This window comes from Mustela erminea, chromosome 7 (assembly GCF_009829155.1).
Source record: "Mustela erminea isolate mMusErm1 chromosome 7, mMusErm1.Pri, whole genome shotgun sequence".
Classification (NCBI taxonomy): Eukaryota; Metazoa; Chordata; class Mammalia; order Carnivora; family Mustelidae; genus Mustela; species Mustela erminea.
Genome location: NC_045620.1, coordinates 38,285,489 through 38,310,300, shown reverse-complemented (window position 1 = coordinate 38,310,300; position 24,812 = coordinate 38,285,489). Strand labels below are relative to the sequence as shown.

Genomic DNA, 24,812 nt, shown 5'->3' with positions numbered 1-24,812 from the left:
ACTTTCTGTCTCTGAACTATCTTTCAGATGAGGCCATTCAGAATGTGCTGTTTGCTAGAAGAATCTGAGATCTTATTTTAAGCTGGTGTTCTACCTGGCAATGGGAACACATGTAAATGCAGAACCACAGGCCAGGAGTTGGTAAATTGCTTTGTAAAGGGTCAGAGAATAAATATTTTAGGCCTTGTGAGTCAAATGTGGTTTTGGTTGCATATTTCTTCCCCCTCTTCCTTTGTCTTTTCTTTCTCCTTTTCCGTTTTCTTGACCCTCTAAAAATGTGTACGCTGTAGAACAACAGGGCACACTTTGCTACCCAATTGCTACAGACACAATTATTTTTTACCCCCAATATGGCCTCTCACCAAGTTTACAATTAGTTTAGTTTTCAAAACCCTGACAATGCAGTTTATTATTTTTTTTATTTCATTTTTTGCTTCTGAATCTCTGGATTTTAATGCATTTGCCCAGAGTAGGCAATGCAGTTTAAAGTAATAATTAACTGGTGGCCCTGGGGGGCTCGAGGTGTTAAGGGATTGACTCTTATTTTCAGCGCAGGTCAGCATCTCAGAGTCCTAGGACTGACCCCAGCAGGGAGTCTGCTTTAGGATTCTCTGTCTCCCTCTGCCCCTCCCCTCATTTACTTTCTCTCTCTCTCTCTCTCTCAAGTAAATAAATAAATCTTTAAAAAAAAAAACAAAAGTAATAAGCAACTGCCAAGGGTCCTCAGTAACTCTCGCTGACAGAGCTACCTGCGTGGTTTTCCTGTAAGCATCCCTGAAGCCTCTCATCCTGGCTTCCTTATCGGACTATGAATGCCTCTCAGCATGTGTCTCTTCAAGGCAAAACAAATCCCGCATCAAAGGCCCAAGTTAACCAGAGTCCCTCCTTGAAACTGCACTAGTACACTGTGGCACTAAGCTCTACATCATGACTACTGCAATTGTGCCGAAGACTCAGGAAACCCATCTTTTTGCATCCATTCAGCTCATTACTCATCTCTTACTGTTTCAGTCTGGTCAGAATCCTTGTTAGGGAAATGGCTGTCCTTTAAAAAGTGATTTTCTTTAAGGTCTAAATATAAATGAAAAACTCTCGTTTGAACTTGGAGCCACTCCCCTGCATAAACCCACCTGGGCAGTTTGGACGGTCACATGTCCTAGATTCTGTCGCGGTACATGCGTAGCCACAAGACCTGGTCCGTTTCTGGTTGCCGTTCCCACAGGTGACACTGCAGACAGACCAGAGACTCCAGTCGCCCTCGCCATCTGTGGAATCTGGAAGGGAGCCAGGGATATGGTCACCAGCCGCCGCCCAAAGAGTCCCCAAATCCCCCTTGTCAAGCAGTCTTCCAGTTGTCTTATTCCATCGCTCTCGCCGTTGGAGGGGACCAGATGCCAGCTGGAGTCAAAAGGCTTGCGGCTCCGGAGTTCATTTTAGGGATTAGCTTGGTGAGAGCAGGGACTCTGTCTGAGGTTTTGAGTACCATGGTGGTCAGCACGTTGCTGGGGCCTGATCCTTAGAAGGTTCCCAGTAAGTGCCTACTGAGAATGCATGCATTTGTAGAGTATGGGATCATGCAATACTATGTTATGTAGTTTCCAAAGATAACCACCATCACTTCCTTCCCTCCCCATACATACATTCATTGAGAGAGCAAGAGTGAGGGAGCGAGCAAGAGAGAGAGTCTACTTCCCCTTCCCTAAAATCTGAGCTGACTTCCGCCCTAGGAGCCAGGCAGCTTCCAACATTCACTCTGGGCAATCCAGTCGCTGTGAAAGAAGCTGAGGCTAAACTTGTATATTATGGGTCACAAGATACTATACATGTGAGTGAAGCCTTGTTGAACCTTCTAGCCCTTTCTAGTAGACAGCTGATTAGAGCAGATGCATGAGGAGCATAGCAACTGCTTTGTGGGGCCCGATCTCCTGAGCCAAAGAATCATGAGAGATAATAAACTGGTGTTATCTTAAGTCACTGAGTTTTGGGATGGTTTGTTACACAGCAGTAGATAACCACTACATAATGGTAAAGCTAGAAATGACCCTTCAAGGTCATCATTTAATATCTATCCAATGAATATTTATTGGATAGCCCCTATTATATGCCAGGCTTAATTCTAGGTATATGGGAAATACCATTAAATAAAACTTCCAAGATTTTTGTCCTGAAGGAACTAATATTTTAGTAAGAAGAGTCACGCAATAATTAAACAAAAAATGAGTAAGTTATACAGTACATTAGAAGCCAATAAATGGTATGGAAAAAAGGAGAAGCAGACCAAATGAGGCGGGGGGTGGGGGGCTTGGGGGTGTGAGGGGTGTGAGGAAGGTCGGTATATTATCAAGACTAGTTTCTCTTTTTAAAAGTAAAGAAACTAAGTCCTAGTGTGACTGGTGTTTGGGGGTGGGAGGACTTATCCAACGTAATAAGGGTAACAGAAAGGAAAGCTGGGGTCCCAGTGCCGAGTCTTTGATCTCTACAGCATGACTGTCTCTGCGGCATCTCTACTCTGTAGTAATTTTCTCCTGGTTTATCCAGATCTTCCTACAGCCTTGGGGCCTCTGCCAGTGCCAAGCTTGGGGCAAGAGGCATGTGCTCTGTTGGAAAGGGGTCCTCTTGGTTCGTAACAGGTCGTGGTGATCCTTATTATGTAAGCCCAGCAGGAATGTAGTCCACACATGTTTCTACCTGCAGTGTGGGCTCTGTGCCAGCCTCCCAGGCTGTTGTTTACATGGCGCTCACTCAGAACACTCCTTAGGCAAACACAGGGCTGCTGAGTCTCCTCAGCCCATTAAACAGAGTTGGGGGGCGGGGTAGTGGTTGTTCATGGTTGTGTCCTCAGCCCTAACCCAGAGCAGACAGTTTGCCCACACCTTGACTGCCCCCAGGGCCCCTGTCCATCTCTTCTCTTTCCCCAGAAGGAATCTTTTTCTATTTTGATCTTCTTCTAAGAAATGGTTTTCCAGCAACACAGCCAAGCCAGATGTTTGAAACGACTGCCTCATGTGAAGGAGTTGGGCCTGTTTTGCTCAGTGTGAGTGTCTTCATCTCTCCCATCTCTTAGTAGGCATCAACAGGTAGAACTGGAGAGGCAAGCTACTTCCAGGGGGAGAAGCACTGGGTGCTCCCTCTAAGACCTCTGTGGTCTGGTGCCTCTTGGTCATCTCCCCAAGAATGTCAGAGATATGCCTGGAACAACTGTGACATCACACTGTCGTCGGGGGGAACATTCAGGTACAGTGGGTAACAGACATACATGAACACACTCAACCACGTCCTACACGTACCACCAAGACCAGCTTTGTTGAAGGGAACAGCAACAACAAAAAGTCACAAATAAAGATTGTAATGTCATTAGACTCATAAGGGGGGCGATGGGCCAGTCAGAATATGTTTACTGAGTACATAGGTAGAGTTCCTGTCACTTTTATGGTGGGTACATAATCCAGTGATGCCAACTGGTGTTCCTGCTTGGCTTAGCAGAAGCAATAGGACTGCAACCATTTAGAAATCTCTTGCAACCTTTCCTTCCTGTGGCAGTAATATGGAGAGATAGTTTTTGGAAATGTCCTTGAATTTTGAGATTTCAGCATTAACCTGCCATGAGGCTTCTACTGGAATCTTTGCACAAAGTAATTTCTGGTCTTGGTTTCTTGGAACTAAATTACTGAATGTTAATAGTGTGTCAGATTACGTGAAAAATGACTTCTATAATTCCTCTCCTCGTATCTACCCTGTGGTTACTGTCCTCTGCTGACCCCAGCCTGGGCCCTGTGACTTGCCATGGCCAATGGAAAAATAGCAAATATGATGCAAACAAGAGGCTGGAAATGTGTTCGTGCATTAGTGTTTGCCCTCTTGCTGCAGAGAACTCATCCAACACTACGGGAAAAGCCGGGGCTGGCTACCTGGAAGGTGAGGGACAGCTGGAGATAGACCCTAGCCAGCCACCTGTCCAGCTGCGGCCCCATTGCTGAGGGAAGCCATCCTAGACCTCCAGCCCCAGTCAGTCCAGCCCAGAGCTGAAGAAAAGTCCAGGCAAATTGCAGATTCTTAAGAGAGAACCCATTTGTTCTTTCAAGCCACTACATTTTGGGGGTGGTTTCTTGAGCAGCAAAAGTTAACTGTTAAAAATATACCACAAAATTCTCCCTAAAATATGCTTTCTAGATGGCTCGTGGACTCTGGAACAATGAAGGGCTTATTATTCCAGTAAGTGGCTTTCTTCAGGCTTTTATTTTAAATGCTCCCAAAGCCCTTTAGTTTCCAAACTTAAAATGTGGTCCCCCCAAATCAGGCACCAAACAGTCCCGTCACCACGTGGCTGGTCATTTCTGTTAGGCTAGTGACGAAGGGCTAAGCGTGCATGTCAGCTCACCATCCTGAAGGCTCCATAGCCGACTGTCTTAGACACATGTCCCAGGAAAGACCCTCCTCTTGGGGAATCTCTATTTGTTTAATGTGTGTGAAGGACAGAAGACTTTGAGGGCAGTGTTCCTTTCTGCTCTAATAAAACAAGTCTGTTCTCATTTGCTCACCTGCCAGGGAACATGGCTCAGAGCAGAAAATGAATGTGAACAGCGGTAATTGCTGAGGTGACAACAACGACAGTAAAAAGCAGTCCTTGTGACATCAAAGAGCTCAGTGAGGAAAGAATACAATGCAGTGTACTGGGCTGAGAGCTGGGTTTCAGCCATGTCGTTTGAAATTTTAAGGTAGTGATTAAGCAGTTTGAGCGCACTAGAGACCTGTGGGTCGGTTAGCGTCTGGGCAACTGGGGTGATTTGGTCTTGACTGGGTCTTTGGCAAGCCTCCACTGCTAATCTTAGAGGAGAGTGGCTACCAATTACTGAGGGTCTGCTTTAACCAGCTTCTCTGTCTAAACATACTGATTAAGCTCTGATAATACTCCTGTGGGTAGGTGGAAACATCCTTTTTTCATGGATAAGGAAACTGAGGCTCAGAGAGGTTAAGGGTCTTGCCTAACGTCACGCAGCTCAGACCTGGCAGAGCTGGGACGAGAGGTGAGGTCTCTCTGCTTCTGCCATATGCTCCTTTATACCCTGGTATCCCTGCAGCTTTAATTCTGGCCCACATTGGCCTCTCTTTTTTAAGACACCCACTCATGTGGCCATAATTCAACATTACAAAGAAAAAGCCTTGACAAAAATCACTAGGAACTCTATTAACAGAGGCCTCTGACCAGTCAGAGAATTGTAAGGAACAGAGTCCCAAACCCAGGTTACTGTAAACAATTGCCTATCTGGTTTCATTTTGCAGGTTATTCAGAACAGTTCTGGGAATTGTATACCGCTATTTGACAAAAAAATATTTCTCTGGACTCTTCCTTTGTCTCTGATGATACCTTAAGTATCTCTACAGAAGACATTTCAAGTGGAGCATCTCAAATACAGTCCAAAGCAGAGCCATTGTGTTCCCACAGTCAGCAATAGGTCTAACCAGCTTCCGTCGTGTGTTTTATAACATATTCTAAAGATGCCATTCTAGTCTATTTTTTTTTTTCCTACCTGGTTTTTTTTGAAGTACTCTTTGGCCACCAACATTTAAATTCTGACTAAAGATGCTACCTTTAAAAATCTGAAATCAACATCCTCCACAAAGACCAGTTCCTGTGGCAGGTTTAGCATGGCTGAGAAAAGCCAGCACACCCTTGCAGTGGGTCTGGAACCCCAGGAAGTTTGCACTGCCGGAACCCTGCCTTTCCAGGCCTTCTCTCCCTGGATCCTTCACAGCACCAGACCTAGGGACAAATACTTAGAAATTGTTTAATAGTTTCTCATTGATTGCAAAAAAGAGTATTCAGCTTTTCTGATGCTACAGAGAATTCTGGAAACCACACGATCCTTGTGAACCCGTCAGAGAAGCAGCCATTCCTTCACTCACAGGGCCTGCTGCTAAGCATTTGCCACACAGAGTCGTGCTATTCAAAGTGTGGTCCGAAGACCAGCAGTGCCGGCCTCAGCCACTGGATCAGAAGCTACACTAGAAAAGACCTCCAGGTGATTTGCATTCATGTTAAAATCTGAGAAGGATTCCTTTAGGGGTATTATGAGGGATAAGATTTTCTTGATAAAGTAGCTGTCCTGGGATCTACTCCAATGATGAGGGAGTTACTAAGAGATACTCCCAAACCATAAAAGATGGGAGTTTCTCCATGGCCCTGAGCTGCTGTCAGATCCAGACGCAAGACCTCCACAGGGATTCTAGGCCTAGAAAGTTATGGTGAAGGTAGCTGAGGCAGCCACAGTTATGGTCCCAGTAGAACTGAATTCTATCCTCAAAATAGAAATGGACGATGCTCTTCATGTTCATGAATTCACCAGAGTGTATTCTGTAAGGGCTTTAGATGCAAAAGTTGTTTCTAGTCTTGGTCTGCAAACTCTGGTGAGCCTGAGAATCGTCAGGGGACGCTGGTTGCAAAAAGAAAGAAACAAAAAAGCAAAGAAAGACCGACTCCAGGTCTCACTCCTGGACATTCTAGTTCAGCAGAAGGATAGCAGTGTCTCTCAAGCTGGGCTTCACGCCCACTTAAGAGCATACTCACAGAGCTCTTAAAACCTGATGCTTGGGCTGTACCCGCCAGAGATCCCAATTTAACTGAACTGAAGTCTGAGCATTGGGATCTAAAAAATTGCTCGGGTGAGTATAAGGAACAAGCAAGACTGAGGACCGTCACTCTGGAATAGTGGGCTCAGGGCACCAGAGCCCCCTGGAGGGCTTTTTCTAACACAGATTTGGGGGATCCAGCCCAGAGTGGCTGGTTCAATAGGCCTGGGGTTGGGGCCTGAAAATTTGCATTCCTATCACAGTCTCGGGCCATGTCGATGCGGCTGATTTGGGGTTCACATCTTGAGGACTATTAGTATAAAGGGAAGGGGCTGAGGCCAGGATTGGTAGCTATTAATTATGTAGTCAGGGATTCTGATGGGGAGGGTCTGAGCTCTAGTCTTCAAAACAATGTCCCCTGTGTTCTGGGCAAATAATTAAGTCAGAAACTTGTGACATGTTGGCCTGGCACCCAGGGATCCTCTGTGTTTCCCTTGCTTAACACCATAGGACTTTCCTCTCATTTCTGTCTTCCCAGTTAAGCATGCATTTCCATAATCACTCTGCTGTCATAAGGGATATGATTATTTTTGTTCCCCAGAGAGGCAGGATAAAAAAGTGGTTAGGAGAACAGACTCTGGGCTCAGACTGCCTGAGAGGTCTCAGACTTGCCTCAAGGTCAAGTTGCTTCACTTCTCTAGGCTTCAGTTTTCCCATCTGTAAAATGGGGTATCTGCCTCAGAGAGCTGATTAAATAAGTTAATATATGTGAGATGCCATGAAGAGGGACTAGTGCTTGGGAAGTGCTATATAAATGTTGGTAATTATCTCTAGTCCTTTTCTCTTGGAAAATAGGTAAACTCTACTTCTTCTGGAAAAGGGGAGGTTTTACAAGCCTCTTAGCTAAGAGTGTTGGAGTTCCCTTTCTGCTTCCCTAGCCTGTGATGTGTATTTTTACCCTGGCACTGTTTTCCTCTATCACTCAACTTTTCTCCCTTGTCCATGGACAAGTGAGATCCCCTTTAAGGAAGACCAGTTTCTTTCTAATTTTTGGATTCCCGGAGCCTAGCATGGTGCCAGCCATAAGACATGCTCTTAGAAAAAGGTCTCCCTGTTTTGGAAGTTGCTTAGTATTGTCTATTAATGGCAGAAATGACTCTCCAGCACAGAGCTGGTCTTTTTACTGAGAGATGGAGGTAAGGGGGAGAGTATAATGGTGCGAGACCGGTCATTCCCGTCATATAACCATTGTTCCTAAGACTGCTGGTGGTGAAGCCGCAAGAACACTGTCATGATGGAGGCATACGTGTGACCTCAGATATTCTTATAACACAAGGCAGGCTGCCCGATTCCCCATGAAGCCTTGCCAGGTTTCTTCCTTCTTGCACAACCAGGATGTGTTTCCCAGCTTCCTTTCCATCTTGGTGGGGGCTGTATCACCGGTGCCATCAACAGAGTCTGAGTGGATGTGGTGTGTACCATTTCCAGCCCGAGATGGTTAAGAGCACTCACTGAATTTGTAAGGTGCTTGTTACCTTCCCTCCCCTCCTCTAAAAACTTGGGAAACTAGAAATCCCAACTTGGCATCTTGAAATTTATTGTCTTGAAGCCTTCCATTGACAGCCTTCCATTAAGCACACGTTCCTGTGGGTTCCCAAGGGCTGCTCTACTGCCCATGTCAAAGTAACATGGCTGCCTGCTCAAAAGAAGGAGCTGGACACCTATCTTTGGACTAAATTGATTTTCAGTATGAATTTTTACACTAAAATACATCAGGAAGTGGATTTGGTGATTTCCTCATTTTTAGAAATAAAACTAAAACTTCGGGGGGGGGGGGGTGAGGCAGAACCTCAAATATCCCTAACTAAAAAAAAAAATTCTCTCCTAGGATAATTGATATGATTTAAAAATTATAGTCTTTCCAGAAAAATGTGGCTGCTGGTGCCTTCTTGGGGCTTCTGTGGAACAAAGTCTTTATGAGGTATGCCTCATAGAAGACCCAAAACCACATACTGTAAACTGGGTTTTGTTTGGCTCCATGTCCATTAGATCTCAACATCCTCATTTATTCTCCCCACCAATTTTATATCACTGGGTGGTAAACTCACCATATTCTGGCTGCTCTTTGGTTTCAAAAGTCCGGTGGCCTGGGGCTGGACGGTCCCACCCCCTGGGGGGGTTGAGGAAGTTGCTGTCATCTGAGGTACTCTCGTACTTATAGTCTTGGTCCCCGCTGTTGGCCCTCGTCAAGGACAAGGACCTCTGCCACCAGGCCCTCCAGTCGGGGGATGGGACTGACCAGCTGGGCTTATTCTCTGGATGCTGATCTTTATCTGCTTCAGAGTCAGGACCGTCCACCACCTCTATGGTGACCTGAAGAATTCAGAACAGGCCAGAGTCAATGAGGAGTCTATATCCTCCAAACTAGGTACCCTCGGAAGAAATAGGAGAGCAGAGGGAAATGATGGATGCGTCTCTCATGGAGGAATGCTGAGACTACATGGTGATACAGGATGGAAAAAGCCCAGAGATGGCACAATGGGCCCCATGACCAAATAGGACTGATGTACATGGGCCTCAGGCTGGAAGGATACTGGGGTTCCTGATTTACCAATGATTATGTAGCTGGGAAGTCTTCAATTCAAGCAGTAAACATGTACTATATGTGTCCCTGAAGTAACACAAGAGTAATTATAATAAAACCAAACACTTATTGAGCACTAAGTCTGTACCAGGCACTGTTGTAAATGGTCTACATATATTAATTTATTTAATCCTCATAACAACTGTATAAAGTTGGTACTGTTAATTGGCCCCTATGGTTGACTCTCTGCAAAGATGGCCCTAGTAATTCATCCCATCCTTGCAGGTGTGTGCTACATCTCCCATTAAGAAGGGATTTCCTCTCTCTTTCATTCTGGCCCGGTCTTGTGACTTACTTTGTGCCGTAGAATATGGTAGGAGTGACACCATGACAAGGCTTATGAGGTCGTACAGCTTCCATTCTCATTCCATCGGAATGTTCCCACCACTAGGGGTAAGGAAGCCTTAAACATAGAGACCAGGTGAACAGAGAGGCCACCTGGTGGAGAACTGAGGTACCTCAGGCAAGTGGCCCGCTCCAGGGCCCGAGTCATGTGAGCTGGGACCACCTTGGATGCTTTAGCCCAGCTGGGTTACCAAAGCTAATACCATGTGGACCAGAGACCAGCTCTACTGGTGGAGCCCTGTTCAAATTCCTAACCTCCACAACCATGAGCAATCCAATGGTCATGGCTTCAAGCTGTTAAGTCTTGGTAGCTGGGCAGCAACAGGTTAGCTTTTCACAGAGAAGTGAACAATCTGCCTAAGGTCACACAGCTGGTAAGTGGCAGATGTGGATGTCTAGCCCCAGAGCCCATGTTCTTAACAACTGCCACACGGCCTCTCAAAAAGCCACAGAAATACCATCCCATCATGCAAGCAAGGGCCATGAAGGCCACAGGGGTTGACGGGGGCTGGTGCCACCACATGTGTGGAGGTGTGAGCACAAGGTCCTCAAGGTCCACAGCTGTGACTTTCACTCATCCCATATCCGGACCCCGTGAGCAGACTCCTCAACCGACCCTCAGGGTCAGAACAGAGAATTCCAAAGCCAAGGTTAGAACTTGCTTTCAGATTTACAGAGCCTCGTTTTGAAGTCACGGGGCTGGAAGAGTGCAGTTTCTTGGCTCTGAGAGACAATCAACGTTGAGAAACTTGTTTAAAAAATATAATAAGAGACTCACTGGGTTCCTTTGGCCATCACATAGCCCTTGCAACACCCCCTGGATGAGTTGTGTGCAAATGAATCAGAAACACGTGCTCTGAGTAATCAGCGCAAGCCGTACTGGGCAGATGCGTTTCCAGTTTCGCCCTAAGCCGACATCTGAGAGAGTTGCTGGGATGCTCTGCCAAGTTGCACCAGGCTGTGCCCATCCCTGAGACCAATAGCCCCTTCCTTGTGGGCTAGGAACAGGGAGACTGGAATTCTCCTTGCTTTGACCTTCCAAGGAAGTTGCTGGGCCAATGCTGGGCCTGGGCTGTGGCCTTGTGTAGTCCATATGCAAGGTCAAGATACTGCCATCCATCCCAGAGAGTCCCCGGGCTGCAGTCAGTCACGTGAATCTTTTTTCTGGTGTGGGATGCCTAGTAGGGCATCCCTGGCTTTATTCCCCACCACCACAATTCTCCCCTCTTGTAAGCATCCCTTGCGTATTTATAAATAATCACGGAACTTTTAGTAATCTTTCAAAAAAGAGAAAAAGGAATCATTGGTCTTGATTCACTGCCATTTGTTGGAATGGCTGGTTGCTGGAGAGTGGCTGGGACCCCCACACAGCTCTGGAAGGACAAGTGTTGCAGGAGTGTGCAGCTGGGTGGTGACAGGGCAATACTGAGCCTTTGGAGACATAATCTTTCTCCTCCGCAGTCCGGTCTCCCTCTGCCTACAGATGGAACAACTGAGCGGCAGCAACAGTCTGTAAGGCTATTAAGGGTCTCGGAGGCGAGACGCTGCCAAAGCCAGGCAAGCCTGCAATTATGGTAATGAAATCAGTCTCTGGGTAGAAGATAAGGGGAACATGCCCAGCAGTTTTGGTATTCCATTTGTATTCAGACTGGAGTCAAAGGGATTGCCTAAGCAAGACGTGCCCTACAATTTCTCCAAGCCGGGAATAAAAACAATTTCATGTTTTAAGCTATTACCGTCAATACGATTTCTTTTTCCAAAACCGTTGCTCGGATCCAAACAAAATAGACTTGTTGCCTGGCCAGGCAAGGAGTAGCAAAATACGAATTTACTCCAAAAACTATATCGATGACTAAATCTTAACAGCTTAGAGGGTTTTTTTTTTTTCCCTTCTTTAATTTCTGCCCACTGCCCCAATTGAATTAAACACAAAACAAAACAAAACCCGCCAAAAACAAAAAAACACACAAACCTTAGAATCCACCCTTCCCTACAATTAATAATGTGGAAATCTTATACTGATATCAAAAGAAGAACTCTAATCCTGAACCTGAAGTTTTATAGGCATCCAATTAAAGAAACTTAATGAGCATGATCAGTGGCTTCTTGGAAGGCGGGGATTAGTTTTATAGGTCCTGTTGCTCTCATTCTGTTTACATGTTCGTTAGCATCAAAGAATGGGTTGATAAAGATGCCTTAAACAATAATCGATGTGATGAGCTGAAGGTGTGGGAGTGAATACAGCAGATTTCCAAGCCGATAAAGATGCTAGACCTTACCATCTTTTCTCTTCCTTCATACACATAACTAAGGTGTCTCAGCATATTTATTTCTTCTGGACTTTTCCATACCATGAATCAAGATAGCACAAGCAAGAGAATGCTTTCAAAAGACCTGAGTCCAACTTCTGGCAGGATCTTCTCAGTGCCAAAAAAAAAAAAAAAAGAGAGAGAGAGATAGAGAGAGAGAGAAAGAGAGTCCAAAATAGGTGCCAATTTGGGGGAATTCTGTCCAAAATTAGAAATGAGGATAAGATCCTATGAAGTGTTACTAGCTTCCTTCCTTCTCTTGATAGTTAAGACATTTCTTAGAAACAAACTCCTTACACTTAATCTGAAAAGTCTACCAGTTAATCAACTAATGACTTAGAGAAAACAGAAGTCTTAACCTTCTCAGCTCAGGAGAATCTTCTAGAATCTTTTAGCTTGGCCCTCTAAGCCTTGAAAGCTATGGTGACTAGGAAGGCATGGGTCAGTATTTCCCAGACAGGAATGTGAGCCCTCAGGTGAAGTGATTTCCTCAGGAGCACAGAGCACCCAGGGACAAGAAAACAACCTCCAGTGAAAGGCCAAGATTACGCTCCCCCTTCCTTCCTTGACAATTGCTGCAGAAAGATAATCCCCTCCTCTCAGACTCACTGATGCCCCAGAAACAACTATGGCAACCCAGCTGACGGAGGTTAGTGCTCTGGGGCTCGCAGCGTGCTGGCCCAGACATTCTTGCTTGTTCTCCACAAGTTATATTTGAAATTTAGGCACAGAAACCGGCGTGGAGAATTTACATTCCTGAGGTGAAGAGAGCAAGGAAGACACAGAGCTGTCCCAACACAAGTTCTTGTGATTCCCCATTATTTTATACACGTTTCCTCTGTCATCTCAATCCACGGTCATCACCAACCTGCACCTACTTGTTTGGGGAAGCTTCCCATATACCTGTCCCTCTTGCTAGGGGCTTCACATGAACGCTCTTACTTCATCCTCACCACAACCCCCGCTTCTGTGCAGTATTGTAGGACAGAGGTACTCATGTATAGTATTACCATCCCCATTTTACAGACAAGGAAACTGAGGCATAGAGAGGTCCAGTAACTTGCAGGAAGCTGTCTATCAGGGCCAAGCCCTCAGGACATTTGATCCCAAGCACAGGTCAGTGGGCTCTGTTGTTCATATTCTGGACAATATACCCCCGTAAGAATCTCCACCATATAGGCTTGTCCCCAGAGTTGTGTGTGAGGTCATGTTTTGGGCACAAAGACTCCCTGGTTCTTGGTTGGTCACAGTTGCCATTCTGAAAGTATTTTAGAGAGAAAGGAGAAAGGGAATAAAAAGTACAAGCACATACATTTGTAGGCCTGGGGCCAAGCCATCTGATTGTATCTTGTGGCCCTCCAGAGGCTGGTGGCCGTGTAAATAAGTCTGTGCAAGGGGAAAAAAAAGATCTCTAGGTGACTATTTTAAGTCTCCCTCAGTGGGAAAAGAAGAAATCGGTATATTGGTTGAAATAAATCCTGATCTCGATCTAGGAAAGAAATAATTGGTTGTGAACAGCTACTGTGGTAAGGAATTGATGGAGAAAGCCTAATAATGAGTTTATTTTAGAGACTTTTGTCTTTGTTATCTGACCATCAGCTGCAGACGGAAAACCCAGCCAACAAGTCTCAAGTTCGAGTCTAACTTTTCCTGGGAGAATTTCCTTTCTTTCCTGAATGACTGATTTATTTATTTTTAATGAAATCCGACTTCTACTGTTGTTTCAAATTTAATACGGAGATTGGGTTCAGGACTTTGAGGCTGTGTCTTTCTAACTTGTGCCTTGTCTTTTCCCTACTCACTTCCACGGCCCTAAGCGGGTCCTGCCTGGCTTAGAGGGGAGGGGGGTTTTAAAAAGCCCCCCCCCCCAAGCTGGGCTTTTTAAAGCACTTCCCTTCCCCAAAGTTAAGAGGTCTAAGAGGGAGGTGACCCCTTGCACGGGCTTGGCAGTGTCACGTTGGAAAGGTATGGGTTATTTGGCGGGAGGGACAGCAGACCCCAGACCCAGAGCGTGGGAAACTCTTTCAGACACTGGAGGGGATGGGGTGGGGGTGTTCAGAGAGAAGGTATTAAATTCCCGTTCAGCTCCCCAGCTTCAGTGAAGGACAGCTAGGTGGGGGCAAGGGGCAGGTTGCCAAGGGCCGGGGGGAGACAAGGCCAGGGGCCCTGGCAGCGGAAGCCCCGTCACCTGTCTTCGCTCTGCTCCCCAGGGAGAGAAAATGCTTTCACGGCCCTGGAGGATCACTGGAGCTGTCTGCTTGGCTGAACCGCCCCGTGTCAAACCAGTGCATTTCAACAAAAGAGCAGTGCTGTAAGGAAGGGGTAAGGGCTGCCAAAACAGAACCCATCACCCCCTTTTAGAAAGCACCTCATCTTTTAAAGGACCACCAGGGAACTGGTTTACTCAAGTGCATTGGTGCATGGGGCTGCGGCGGCCAGCGCTGTGTGTGTGTGTGTGTGTGTGTGTGTGTGTGAGCTTGTATGTAAGCGTGCGTTCTTGTGTACGCACATTCACACACACTCACACACTGGCCTAGGCTGCGGCTCTCAGGGAGAGCAGCTGCTTCCTTCTTTCTCTGAACATCTTTCCAAGTGACTTTTGTGGTCTTGCAGAAAGAGAAGGCCAGAAACACAGCTCAATTTTCTTTTCTTTAGGGCCAACAGATCATAAGATCAATAAAACCTAGGCTGCTCCTGCCCCTCTCAATGGCCTGCGGGAGGCTAAACGGCCATGGGGATTGTGCAGAGCAGGAGTCGAGTGGCTTGTCTAGACAGTGGGCAGAAAGGTGGTCGTACCTTAGACTTCATGGGCTTTGCACGATATTCTGATATTTGCAGCTATGGGGAAACCTAAGCTCTTGGGAGCTATGGGGATCTTTGCTGTCCAAAGGCCAACTCAGGAAAGGAACGAGGACATCCAGGAGCGTCCCTGTTCTCTTCCCGCCCTGTGCTCCAAGGTCTCCCTTTCTGAACCTGTACCTGAAGGCGAACTTTTGGTTCCCGTGCTGGGCAGGTGAGGTGGGGTGGTGGTTAGACAGAGTGAGAACAAAGCACTGACTGTTACTTTGCCCCTGTTGTAAGTCTATGTAAACATGTCTCAGAGGGGACACGGCAAAGAATTTCCACTTGTATCATCTCCGCAGTCATGCCTTACTGACAGTGCACAGGGAAGCTGCCTTCGATAAAAGTCCAAGAGGCTTTGCCAGACTCTCGTGTGGGACCTTCTCATAACTCACCTCCATTTAATTTCTGCCCTTTTGGCTCATTCTAGTTCTCTCCATATCCACCAACTCCAATAGCCCCTTGCCCTCAGGAAGCCAGGTGGAACTGTTCCAGAGCATTCTTTACTTCCCATCCAGCTAAACCACACAGATGAGGATGATTTAAAATGACCTGGAACCCTGGGTGCTCTACTGACCTCATGCACAGATTGATCCATTGTGTGGGCTGTAGAAAGCCCAGACTTTACGGGTGCCCTGCCCTTTTTGGGAAAGGAATCTGGGTTTCTTAGGTCTGAGGATCTCAACCACTGTTCTTTCCTGACATTTAGGTCTATGTTTTAAAAAGGCCCAAGTGAGGTCTGGGGATTCCTAGGCTCACAGAATTATCTGGGAGAGAGACAGGGGATTCTGAGAAATTCTGCTCCAAATTTGGTTCTTAGGTAGAGCCCCGTGTACTTAGGAACTTTCCAATGAGAGGACACTCCCTGCAACCTTCAGTTCCCCTGCATCCAGGCATTTTCTTGTAACTTTACATAAGAAATTCCTTTTTTTTTAAAAAAGGTTGTATTTATTTATTTGACAGTGAGAGAGAGAGAGAACACAAGCAGGGGGAGCAACAGGCAGAAGGAGAAGGAGAGGGAAAAGCAGGCTCCCCACAGAGCAGAGAGCCTCATGCGGGACTCGATCCCAGAACCCTGGGATCATGACCTGAGCTGAAGGCAGACGCTTAATGATTGAACCACCCAGGAGTCCCTACATTCTTAAATCTACTACTTTAATAGCTCAATACTCAGCATTAAATCCCACAGTGACATTTCCCACCTGTGGGGGAAAAATGTGAGCCAGAGCAAGCCTAAAATTGCTTTGGACATGGCCTTAGCTCCCTTGGAGTGAAGGTGGCCTGGTCCCCAAACCATATAATCTATAAAGAAGGGGGGAAAAATCACTTCCTGCAGGTAAAGACCCAAGGGGGAGCACTGTCGAGTAACAGTAAGGAGAGGTCTGCACCTTTTTTTGCCAGTCCGCACCTCCCTCAAGTGGATCCTTTGTTCTTTAGCAGAGAGCCATGTAACCACTTCCTGGAGAAGGAACAGTGGAGTGAAAGGCCTGTTTTTCCATTTAATCAATTAGAACAATGCAAGACTCTCTGGAAATGTTAACAGGTGCATGCAGTGATTTCTGTGCAAGGGTCGTCAAAAAGTGACTTCTGGAACATTTTTCATATCTAGACCCTTACCAGTATCCTGTTCTATTTCTTCCTGTCTATTCATACCTGTTCACAATGGAACAGAGCATTTTTCCCTCCTCTGTCTCCATGTTCCCTTTGGCACTGTCTTGGGTGGTAGCCGGGACCTTCATACCTATGTCATTCCTGGATGGAGAAGGTCATACATTTCTTACCTTCTCATAACCCTAACACAGTATTTTATACACAGTAGGGGCTGGTCAACATTCTAACTGGGGCGTATTCTCAGTGACATTTGTTAGCCGCTATGACACTGGCGTGATGAGCAGAACTCTGACCAACGAAATCTGATCTGGAAGGTGTCATGCAGAGAATGTTAGTCTTGAGAGAGGGAGAGTTAACTTAATTAAGGATCAACTGCTCTGAGGTCAGGTTCAGGAACTTTTGGCCTTGTAAGCTAATTGGAATTTGAAGCAGAGAGGAAGAATGAGAAAATGCTGCCCTTCCCCAAATGCAAAGAATGGAGAACAAAGTTCAAGGTGGACAGGAGCTACCACAGAGATGAGATTGCCTTGTTGACTAGTCCCCTTCCTTGGCTATCATGGGCACCATCTCTGGGAAGACACAGAGGGAAGTACAAGCAAAATTCAAAATCAGGAGTTTGTCTGTGAAACATGGATTGGTAGGGTGAGTATTCTCAGGACGACCAGGAGCCTAGATTTGAACTTCAACCACCATTTACTAGCCATGTAACCTTGGGCAAACCAAATAGGAACTTCTTAAGTACCTGCTGCGTTACTGATTATGGAAAAAGGATGTGGGCTTCATCTCCTTCATGAGGGTGTTTGGAGTCATACCAGATCAACATTTGCTTTGTAAAGCATATCTATTTCAGCATAGAGGAGGGTGGTTATTTTTAATCCCAGGTACCCTTTTCCCTAACCACCTATTTCCTTCAGCTTCATTCCAGCCCATCTTAGCGGTACAGACTCATGTCTCCCCCAGCTACTTCTGTTCTCACGTCCCTTCCTCTCACCCAGCTTTCTGAATCAGACCTTTACATTTTAGAGCAATGAAGTGTTGTCACCTCCTGAAGGAGGTGCTGGTGCCCAGGGCAAGCTAAGTGGGATTTGAGAGTGTGCCTTCCCCAGTACCTCTGAAATCATACTGTGCTTTGCCAAGTGAGCTTCCATGTTAAATTGGCCCTTCTCTATAGCTACCCTATTTTGTTAATTTCAGGGCATATAATTTTGTTTTGTGTGGGCATATCAACATCTCTGAGAGCAGGATGTATTGTAATCATTGCATTACATTGCATTACATTGCATTCAGTGTCATACTTGAATTATCAGTGTTTTCTTTCTTTAGTCGTGCATCAAATAATGGTGCATCTCCCAATGAAGGCTGTCAAACAGATGCAATAAAACACTGGTCTTACAGAGATAATCTGATTGTCAACCAGAATAATAAGGGGCTAAGAATACAAGTGCGGTAAGGCATTGGTTGCTTTGACATCAGATCAGGACACAAAGAGATAGGTTCTTTCAACTCTCAAGCATTACCTGGATATTTGGATTCTGCCCATTGATGTCAGCTTTGGAAAGATCTGGAAAGTTTGGGAGATCAAGGAGAAAGGATCTGGGGCCATCTCTTTGCAGTGAAGGATGCCCAGGATCTTGCCGGAATCGCTGTCTGGGGAAGGGTTGGTGTGCAGCCTGGTGGTCCAGATGTTCCCCGGCTGCTTCTTTGGAGAAAGGAAAGCTTGTTTCTGATGCAGAGTCACTTTCCATGTGTAGGTTATTCTAAAACAAATAAACAAGCAAAGGAACAAATAAACAGGAGGCACGTGATTTGAGAATACCCCCTCCCTTAACAGTCCATTAAATTCAAGAGCAAAGACAATGCTAGTGGCTGGAATTAAACCAGGATGGTATTCCCAATTCATCTTCATTTCCCTTGGTTTAATTACTCCATCTTCAAAAAGCCAAACCATCAGGGAACTTTTCCCAGCCTGCTGCTCTGGAATTTTCTGAGAGCTAAAGTGTTATGGGATATTTATTAAACATTGAAGCACATCAACACAAAAGTGCTATTTTGAAGGAGAATGGGTATTCATTCAGAACTGGAATCAGAGGATGATTTCCTTCTCATAGCTTCAATTAATTAATCACTCTGGCATTAGTTACAGCCCCCATGTCCAGACTTTGTTTCTGTGGTGCATGTCATGGAACAAAAGATCTGACCAAACTGGATAAAATGTTTGAGCCAAATCATTGACTATAACCAACCAACCAACCATCCATCCATCCATCCATCGGGTCAACAAGTGTCAACCACATTCTAGGCATAGGAGATAGAGCCACGGACAAGACCTGGGCCCTATTCTCTTAATATTTACAACTAATTGAGGGAACAAAATAATAAATATGACAAAATCAGATCAGAAATTGGTGACCGGTAAGAAGAAAGAACATGATGGAGAATGGCCAGGGACAACCTTAGACAGGTTGCTGGGAAAACCTCTTTGGGAAGGCAAGACCTGAACACCTGCTGCAACCTCGGGAGGAACATTTTCACAGAAGAAACAGCAAGTAAGACATTCCTGAGCTGGGGATGAATTTGGTCCCTTCGTGGGATGGAAAGAAGGCCAGTGAGACCGGTATGGAGTGAAGGAGGGAAGATAGTATGTGATGAAGGAAAAGACGGGGGTAGCCAAAAAAAGAGTGACAAGAAGGCATTTTGAAATTTAATGCCTTTATTCTGAAAAGTTCAAGTCTGTTGTTTTTCCCAGCTAGTAAAAAATGTCTCTATTTAGTTGTCATTTGGGGAAAAATTTTGTAGTGATTGAAGAGTGTAGAAGTTGCTGGACTTCTTTCCCAAACCAGCCCTTCTCCTCCTCTTGTTCTCCCTGGACCTCTCTTTGGAGCTTTCCTCCATCCCTTCAGGGATGGCATTTTCATGTTTACTGGAGAAGGGAGATGTAGAGATAGAATTTCACCAGCGTTTGGGTCAGTGGTTAATGCTCTTGTTATTCTTGGGCATGTTTCGGGGTTTCGGAGTGTATATTCTAGCACACTGTCTCCACATGCACTCCCTGCCCCCACCGCGGTGCCTCTGACCCAGCCAAAGGGTTACATCTAGTATCAAAACACTCCTGACTCCAAGTACCAAAGGTCAAGAATGGCCAGAGAATGAAACACATGTAGCAGATAAATATCTTCTTAGTTAATCTGAAGGCATGGATCTTTCCTATATCCTTTAAACAGAAATGCTGAGGAATAAAAGTGCTGGTGCAGAGACCACCTCCGCTGAAGATGCCAAGAGGGCAAGGGACCACCAGTCTGCACACCAACCCTTCCTCAGCGATGCCAGCAAGAGGCTGGGGCACCCTTTCCGGCAAGTGCAAGACAAAGATAGCCTGTCTGCTCTTTCCTCTTTAAAGCATGCCGTTAGAGAGTTACACAGTGGGGAGAAGCTGAATGTTCGTCATCGTGTTTTTGCTTGCCCTTGGTTTTTGCTAAAGAAATGTGGCCAAGGGCAGTGCCTTTGTTCACCTTTCCAGCCACCTCTCTGCCATGGTTTTTGTCTCCTGGCACATCCTTGTAAAGGGAGTTGCCCTGGCATTCCCTGGGCATTGCTCAATGCAATGAGGGCCAAATGTATTATGCTGAGACTGAGCCCAGCACAGGGAGGGGGGAGGGGAGGAGAGCAGGGGAAGGAGAGAAAGAGAGAAAGGAACATGCTAAATCTTCTCTCAACATAAGAGTTCTGTCTATCATAGTCCAAGGGGAGAGAACTGAAGGCAATTGCTGTCTTCTTCTTCTTGCTGGATCCCCAACCTTAAAACATCTCCAGCAGCATTAGTGAGCACAGCTGGATTCTCATGGAGAACTTCTTGCAGAGAAATTTGTGAGTGCAACTCTCGGAAGGGGACCAAGGCTTGCTTGCCAGTTGCTTCAGGGATTTCCTGCAAATCCAACCCTAACTTCGTTGTAGTAACTGGGACACAATGCTTAACTGGGTTAAAAACGGAGTTCTCCTTCCTTTACCTGTGGTGACATAAACTTTCTACTCTTAAAACTCACATTATAGGAGAAGAGATAGGAAATGTTATTTGGCATTTTGTTTAGATGGCTGAAAAACCAAAGACAATCTGATTGGTTTCTTGGTCTGACTCTGGAATTTCTCAGTAGGAGATTGACCACCACGGAGTGATCCTGGCTTAGCCATGAACCAAGAAAACCCATTAAACTCTTTGTGGCTCAACAATCCTCCATGTAAAACAGCAGATAATAAGGAGAGTCCCATGTTGTCCCAGCAGGATGGTCAAGACAACTCAGTTGGGTTATCTCTACACATAAAAAAAAAGAGAGAGAGAGCGAGAGAGAGAAGTGTAGAGTTAGGGCAATCGGCTGGTCAGCTCAGGCCACAAGCTGCTCTGCCGGGAATAGACTGGGGCTAAAGTATGTTTTGGCTTGAGTTCTGCACACAATTGTGGCATTTCTCCATCTTTTCCCAATCCCCCCCACCCATGTCCCAAACAAGCTTTGGGTTCATAAAGCATTTGGAAGATGGGAAGTAATAAAGAAACGCTAATCACAATCTCTGAATATCTGAATTCCTCTTGCATCTTTATCAAAACATATTTAACTGGAAACCTTGGCTCCCTGCAGTGGCATGGCCCCAAATTTCCAGAAACTGGACACCCTAGGATAGGGGAAGGATGTCTTACAACGTCTCATATAAAATGAAACTCCAATTTATTCAACCAATAACAAGATCTGGGAGTTATTTTGAAATCTCGATTTTACATCTTGGGTGATAGGCAGCAGACAGGATCTGCTAACAATGAAGGAGAAAGCCTTTTCTTAATCTTTCTTTCGGCTCATCTTCCTTGCAGAGAATCCCCCTCACCCCCCACCCCAGGTCTTGGTTGATGGCCATCCCTCCATCTAGATCAACGAGTTCACCCGCCGAATGTCCTATTTAAGTTATGCTACCAGAGTGAAGATTCTCAGGAAGGGTGGGTCGCAAAACGAAGATCTTCCAATAGTTTGCGTTTTGTTCAGAAAAGCAAATGCCCCCTCTGGAAGGCACTCTTTTGGGAAAGTCCAGGAGCTGAAGACAGGAAACCTCACCATATTTTCTGAGGTGCTGCACAATTCATTTTGTCTCAATTCACATGACATGAGGAGGTCGGCTTAGCTTGAGAAAGCATTTCTTCACCCACCATGTGTGTTTGAGGGGATCATCAATCAGTGCTGCAGCTCCGGCCTCACTGTTCTCTCTGGAGTTGGGATTACCAATAAAAAGAGGAGCCAAAGCACTAACACTGTTCTATGGTTTACATACAAACTCTGCTCAGCAGCTGAGGCAGGCATCTACAGTGGCCAAATGATAGAGCTACTGCTTAACACTCCCCATCCTTGTGCGTACAGCCTGTCCCGTCCCTCTGTTATTTTACTACTGTTTTTATCTAAAATGGGGGGGGGGTAGGTAATAATAAAATGTTAGCAACAATGATAAAATAGTAAAATGAGATGGGGCGCCTGGGTGGCTCAGGTCATGATCTCAGGGTCCTACGATGGAGCCCCGCACTGGGCTCTCTGCCTACTTGGGATCTCTCTTTCTCTGTCAAATAAATAAATAAAATCTTTTAAAAAAATAATAAAGTGGGAACTGTGTATTTTGCCTTAGATGGGAGTATTGTGGCAGATATTGCAAATATGCCTACCCAAAATGCAAAGATGCCTACCCAATTCTATTCCCCTATTCTATTTAATTATTTTTACTCGGTATTTGTTTCAGGTGGCAAGGTAGGGGGCTAAAACTACATTTCCCAGCATCCACTGCAGCTGGGAGCGACCATGTGATGCAGTTCCACCCAATGAGATGCACGTAGACGATGCTGGATGGGACCCCTGAGTGGGAGGTGGTCAGTTTACCTTTTGGCCTTTCTCTCTCCTACTTTCTCGCACCTGGAGTACAGATACCAGTGCTTCAAGTGAAACGAGGCTGCTGGCATGCGTGAGGTTGAAGGCTAGTCTCTAAAGCTGACTGAACGGAAGGATAGGGGAGCCTGGGTCTGGGATGGCATGGTAGAGCCGTCATAGGAATCCTGGACGGGTGACCTCAGAACTTCTTTTACCGAAACCCCAAGTATTAATGTTACCGTTGACAACGCTGCAGCACAAGTGGCAATATTCCCTGTTGTGACTCTAATATTAGAGCTGTGACTACCAATGGAAAAGGAAACGCCCTGTTCAGTGAAGTGACTCAAAGCTGGGCGCTCTGTTCTGGGCAATGAACACAAGCCGCGGGGGACAGAGGTACCCACAGGGCAGGGCGGTTAGGGAGTCAATCATGGCAGACTCCACAGCGGCAGTCAGGCTACATATGCAGCTCTGCCATCTCTGCCCATCCCCAGACCTTTACAGAGTCTTCTCATTGTTTCAGCATCTATGTATGATTCATACATCTATGTATGTATTATATTTCTCAAATGTATTACTTCCTGTATAATGTAACATTCCTTTTATTTGTTTAAAACGCTATCATTAAATTTCAAGGAGTTTGCTCTCACTCAAGGAAACCAGAGCTCCTTGGACAGATGGCCGGCTGACTGCAGAGCTTGGGCAGGGAAGTAAGTATATGTGAGTTTGGGATACTTTGATGCACTGGAAGATGGGGACGCTTTAGTGGCGAATGGTGTCCTCTGAAAAGAACACAGGAGCCAGCTTGAAGGGTCCTCACTGCACAAAGATTAAACAATTTGGGTGTCAAAACAAAGTTTGTCATTCACAATGCACATAGAATCTATGTAAGTCCATGAACTTAGGATGATACTCACAAAAGAAAGCACGAAAAACTATTACCACCATTTGAGGTAGAGATTATAAAACTCCTTACTTGAAACCTTGGTGTTAAAGAAAAAGTTTGCCTGAAGAAATGATGTTTGAGCCGAGACTGTAGAGGCAAGCAAAAGTGAAGTGGGTGAAGCAGGTGCAGAGCACAGAGCAGAGGGGGAGGTGGGCTAGCAGACACCGCAATTCTGGCAAAGCAAATGGGTACAGACTCCTCGGGGCGTGGAGGGGCCTGGCAGAGAGACCCAAAGGGCATCCAAGCTGCCAAGGGACCACTCTACAGTCTCAGTAAGACATTGCGGAATTAAAGAATATAAATGTCAGGTCCAGCACAGAGATCTCAACCCCTTAGCCTTTGGTCTGAAAGCTTTCTGTTATAGTGCTGTGATTTTCTGCCAGGCCACCACTTCCCTGGTGGCATTTTCTGGGTCATTTGGAGGCTTCTGAAGCTATGTGGTGCCGGGATCTGCTCCCTCCTCCCAACTCTCAGCAGCTGGTCCTGAATGCCCCTGGGAAAGTTCTACCAACATGAACGGAGAAGAAAAAATGTCTCTCATCTGTAGACTGGGGACAGTTTCTAAGATGATAAGCCCAGATGCTTTATCATTTGTGTCCTTTCTTCCCAGGACATCACTCCCCCAACCACTGCCTCTGGCCATGGCATGGCGGGAGCTGCTCATTCTGGCCATCCTCGTGATGAACAAGGCTTGTCACAGCCACAACAAGGTCAAAGTGGTCACAACGTTCAGAGTTCCCAGCTGGCTATTTGGCACAGGCAGAGGGAGAGGGACACAGAGCAAATGAGGGTGATCAGCTGAAGGGGAGGCAATCAAGGAGTGGAAATGGGGGATGGGTCCACCTTTGGGAAAAGCCTGCTAAGCATTATTGTCCCAGTCTGTAAATAGGCACCTGCCCTCTCCTGCAAACATCTCCCAAAGGCTGGTATGTGGGAGGAAAAATGGCTTATCTGACCATTTCCAGAACTTCCAGAAGAGGCACAAATTGGTGGCTGGCTAGGAGAGTTTTAGTGCTTTTTTTTTTTTTTCCTCCTTTAAAAGGCTGTGGTAACCATTCCCAGATTAACACAACCAGGCAGACTTCTTGGAGGCAGACGGGATGGCAAATTTCTGGAGGGCAAAGCACACGCATATCTGCGATCTCAAAGCCCACACCCTCCAATTCCACAAGCTCAGGGGGCACCCAATAAGTACCAGTTGATGATAATGATGGCTACGGGCCTAGTTAGATTTCATTTTAATTAGGCTCAGGCTACAGGCCTCATTACCCCTACTGTGGCTTTTATGTGGGATTCTGAAGAAAAAAACAATCTAGGCATCGTCTATTGAAGATATTAAAGAAGATATTATTAGCAATGCTTTTGGTCTCATAGACTTTGAACAACAAACAACAGAGATTATAATTAATGTCGCTGCAGCCTCTCTCCTGAAAACATACTAACAATATAGCTAATTAGCAATATGTCCTCATTTGGGGCTGGACATCTGCATATTATTATCGACAATGCTTGTTTCCTTTTTCCAGATTAAAGGAAGCCATACTGCACCCAGGCACATGGCCATGCTCCTTTCACATGAAAACACTCCGTTTTTCTTCTACCCACGATAAACATACTCAGAGCTTTATCTGCACTAGGCATCGATTTTTGTCTGGAACGCT

The 24,812-nt window shown here is 45.8% G+C and overlaps 1 protein-coding gene across 3 annotated transcripts in view; it reads right to left on the bottom strand.

Annotated features, from left to right (window-relative positions):
• The window catches only part of ISM1 (isthmin 1), a 73,851-nt gene that overhangs the window by 8,860 nt on the left and 40,179 nt on the right, over positions 1–24,812 (bottom strand). For all 3 annotated transcript variants that reach the window (XM_032351425.1, XM_032351426.1, XM_032351427.1), the window contains 3 exons: positions 17,835–18,074; positions 8,676–8,940; positions 1,131–1,274 (listed from right to left, as the gene is read on the bottom strand). In XM_032351425.1, coding sequence (XP_032207316.1) covers positions 1,131–1,274; positions 8,676–8,940; positions 17,835–18,074 — 649 coding nt within the window. The remainder of the gene's footprint in view (positions 1–1,130; positions 1,275–8,675; positions 8,941–17,834; positions 18,075–24,812) is intronic.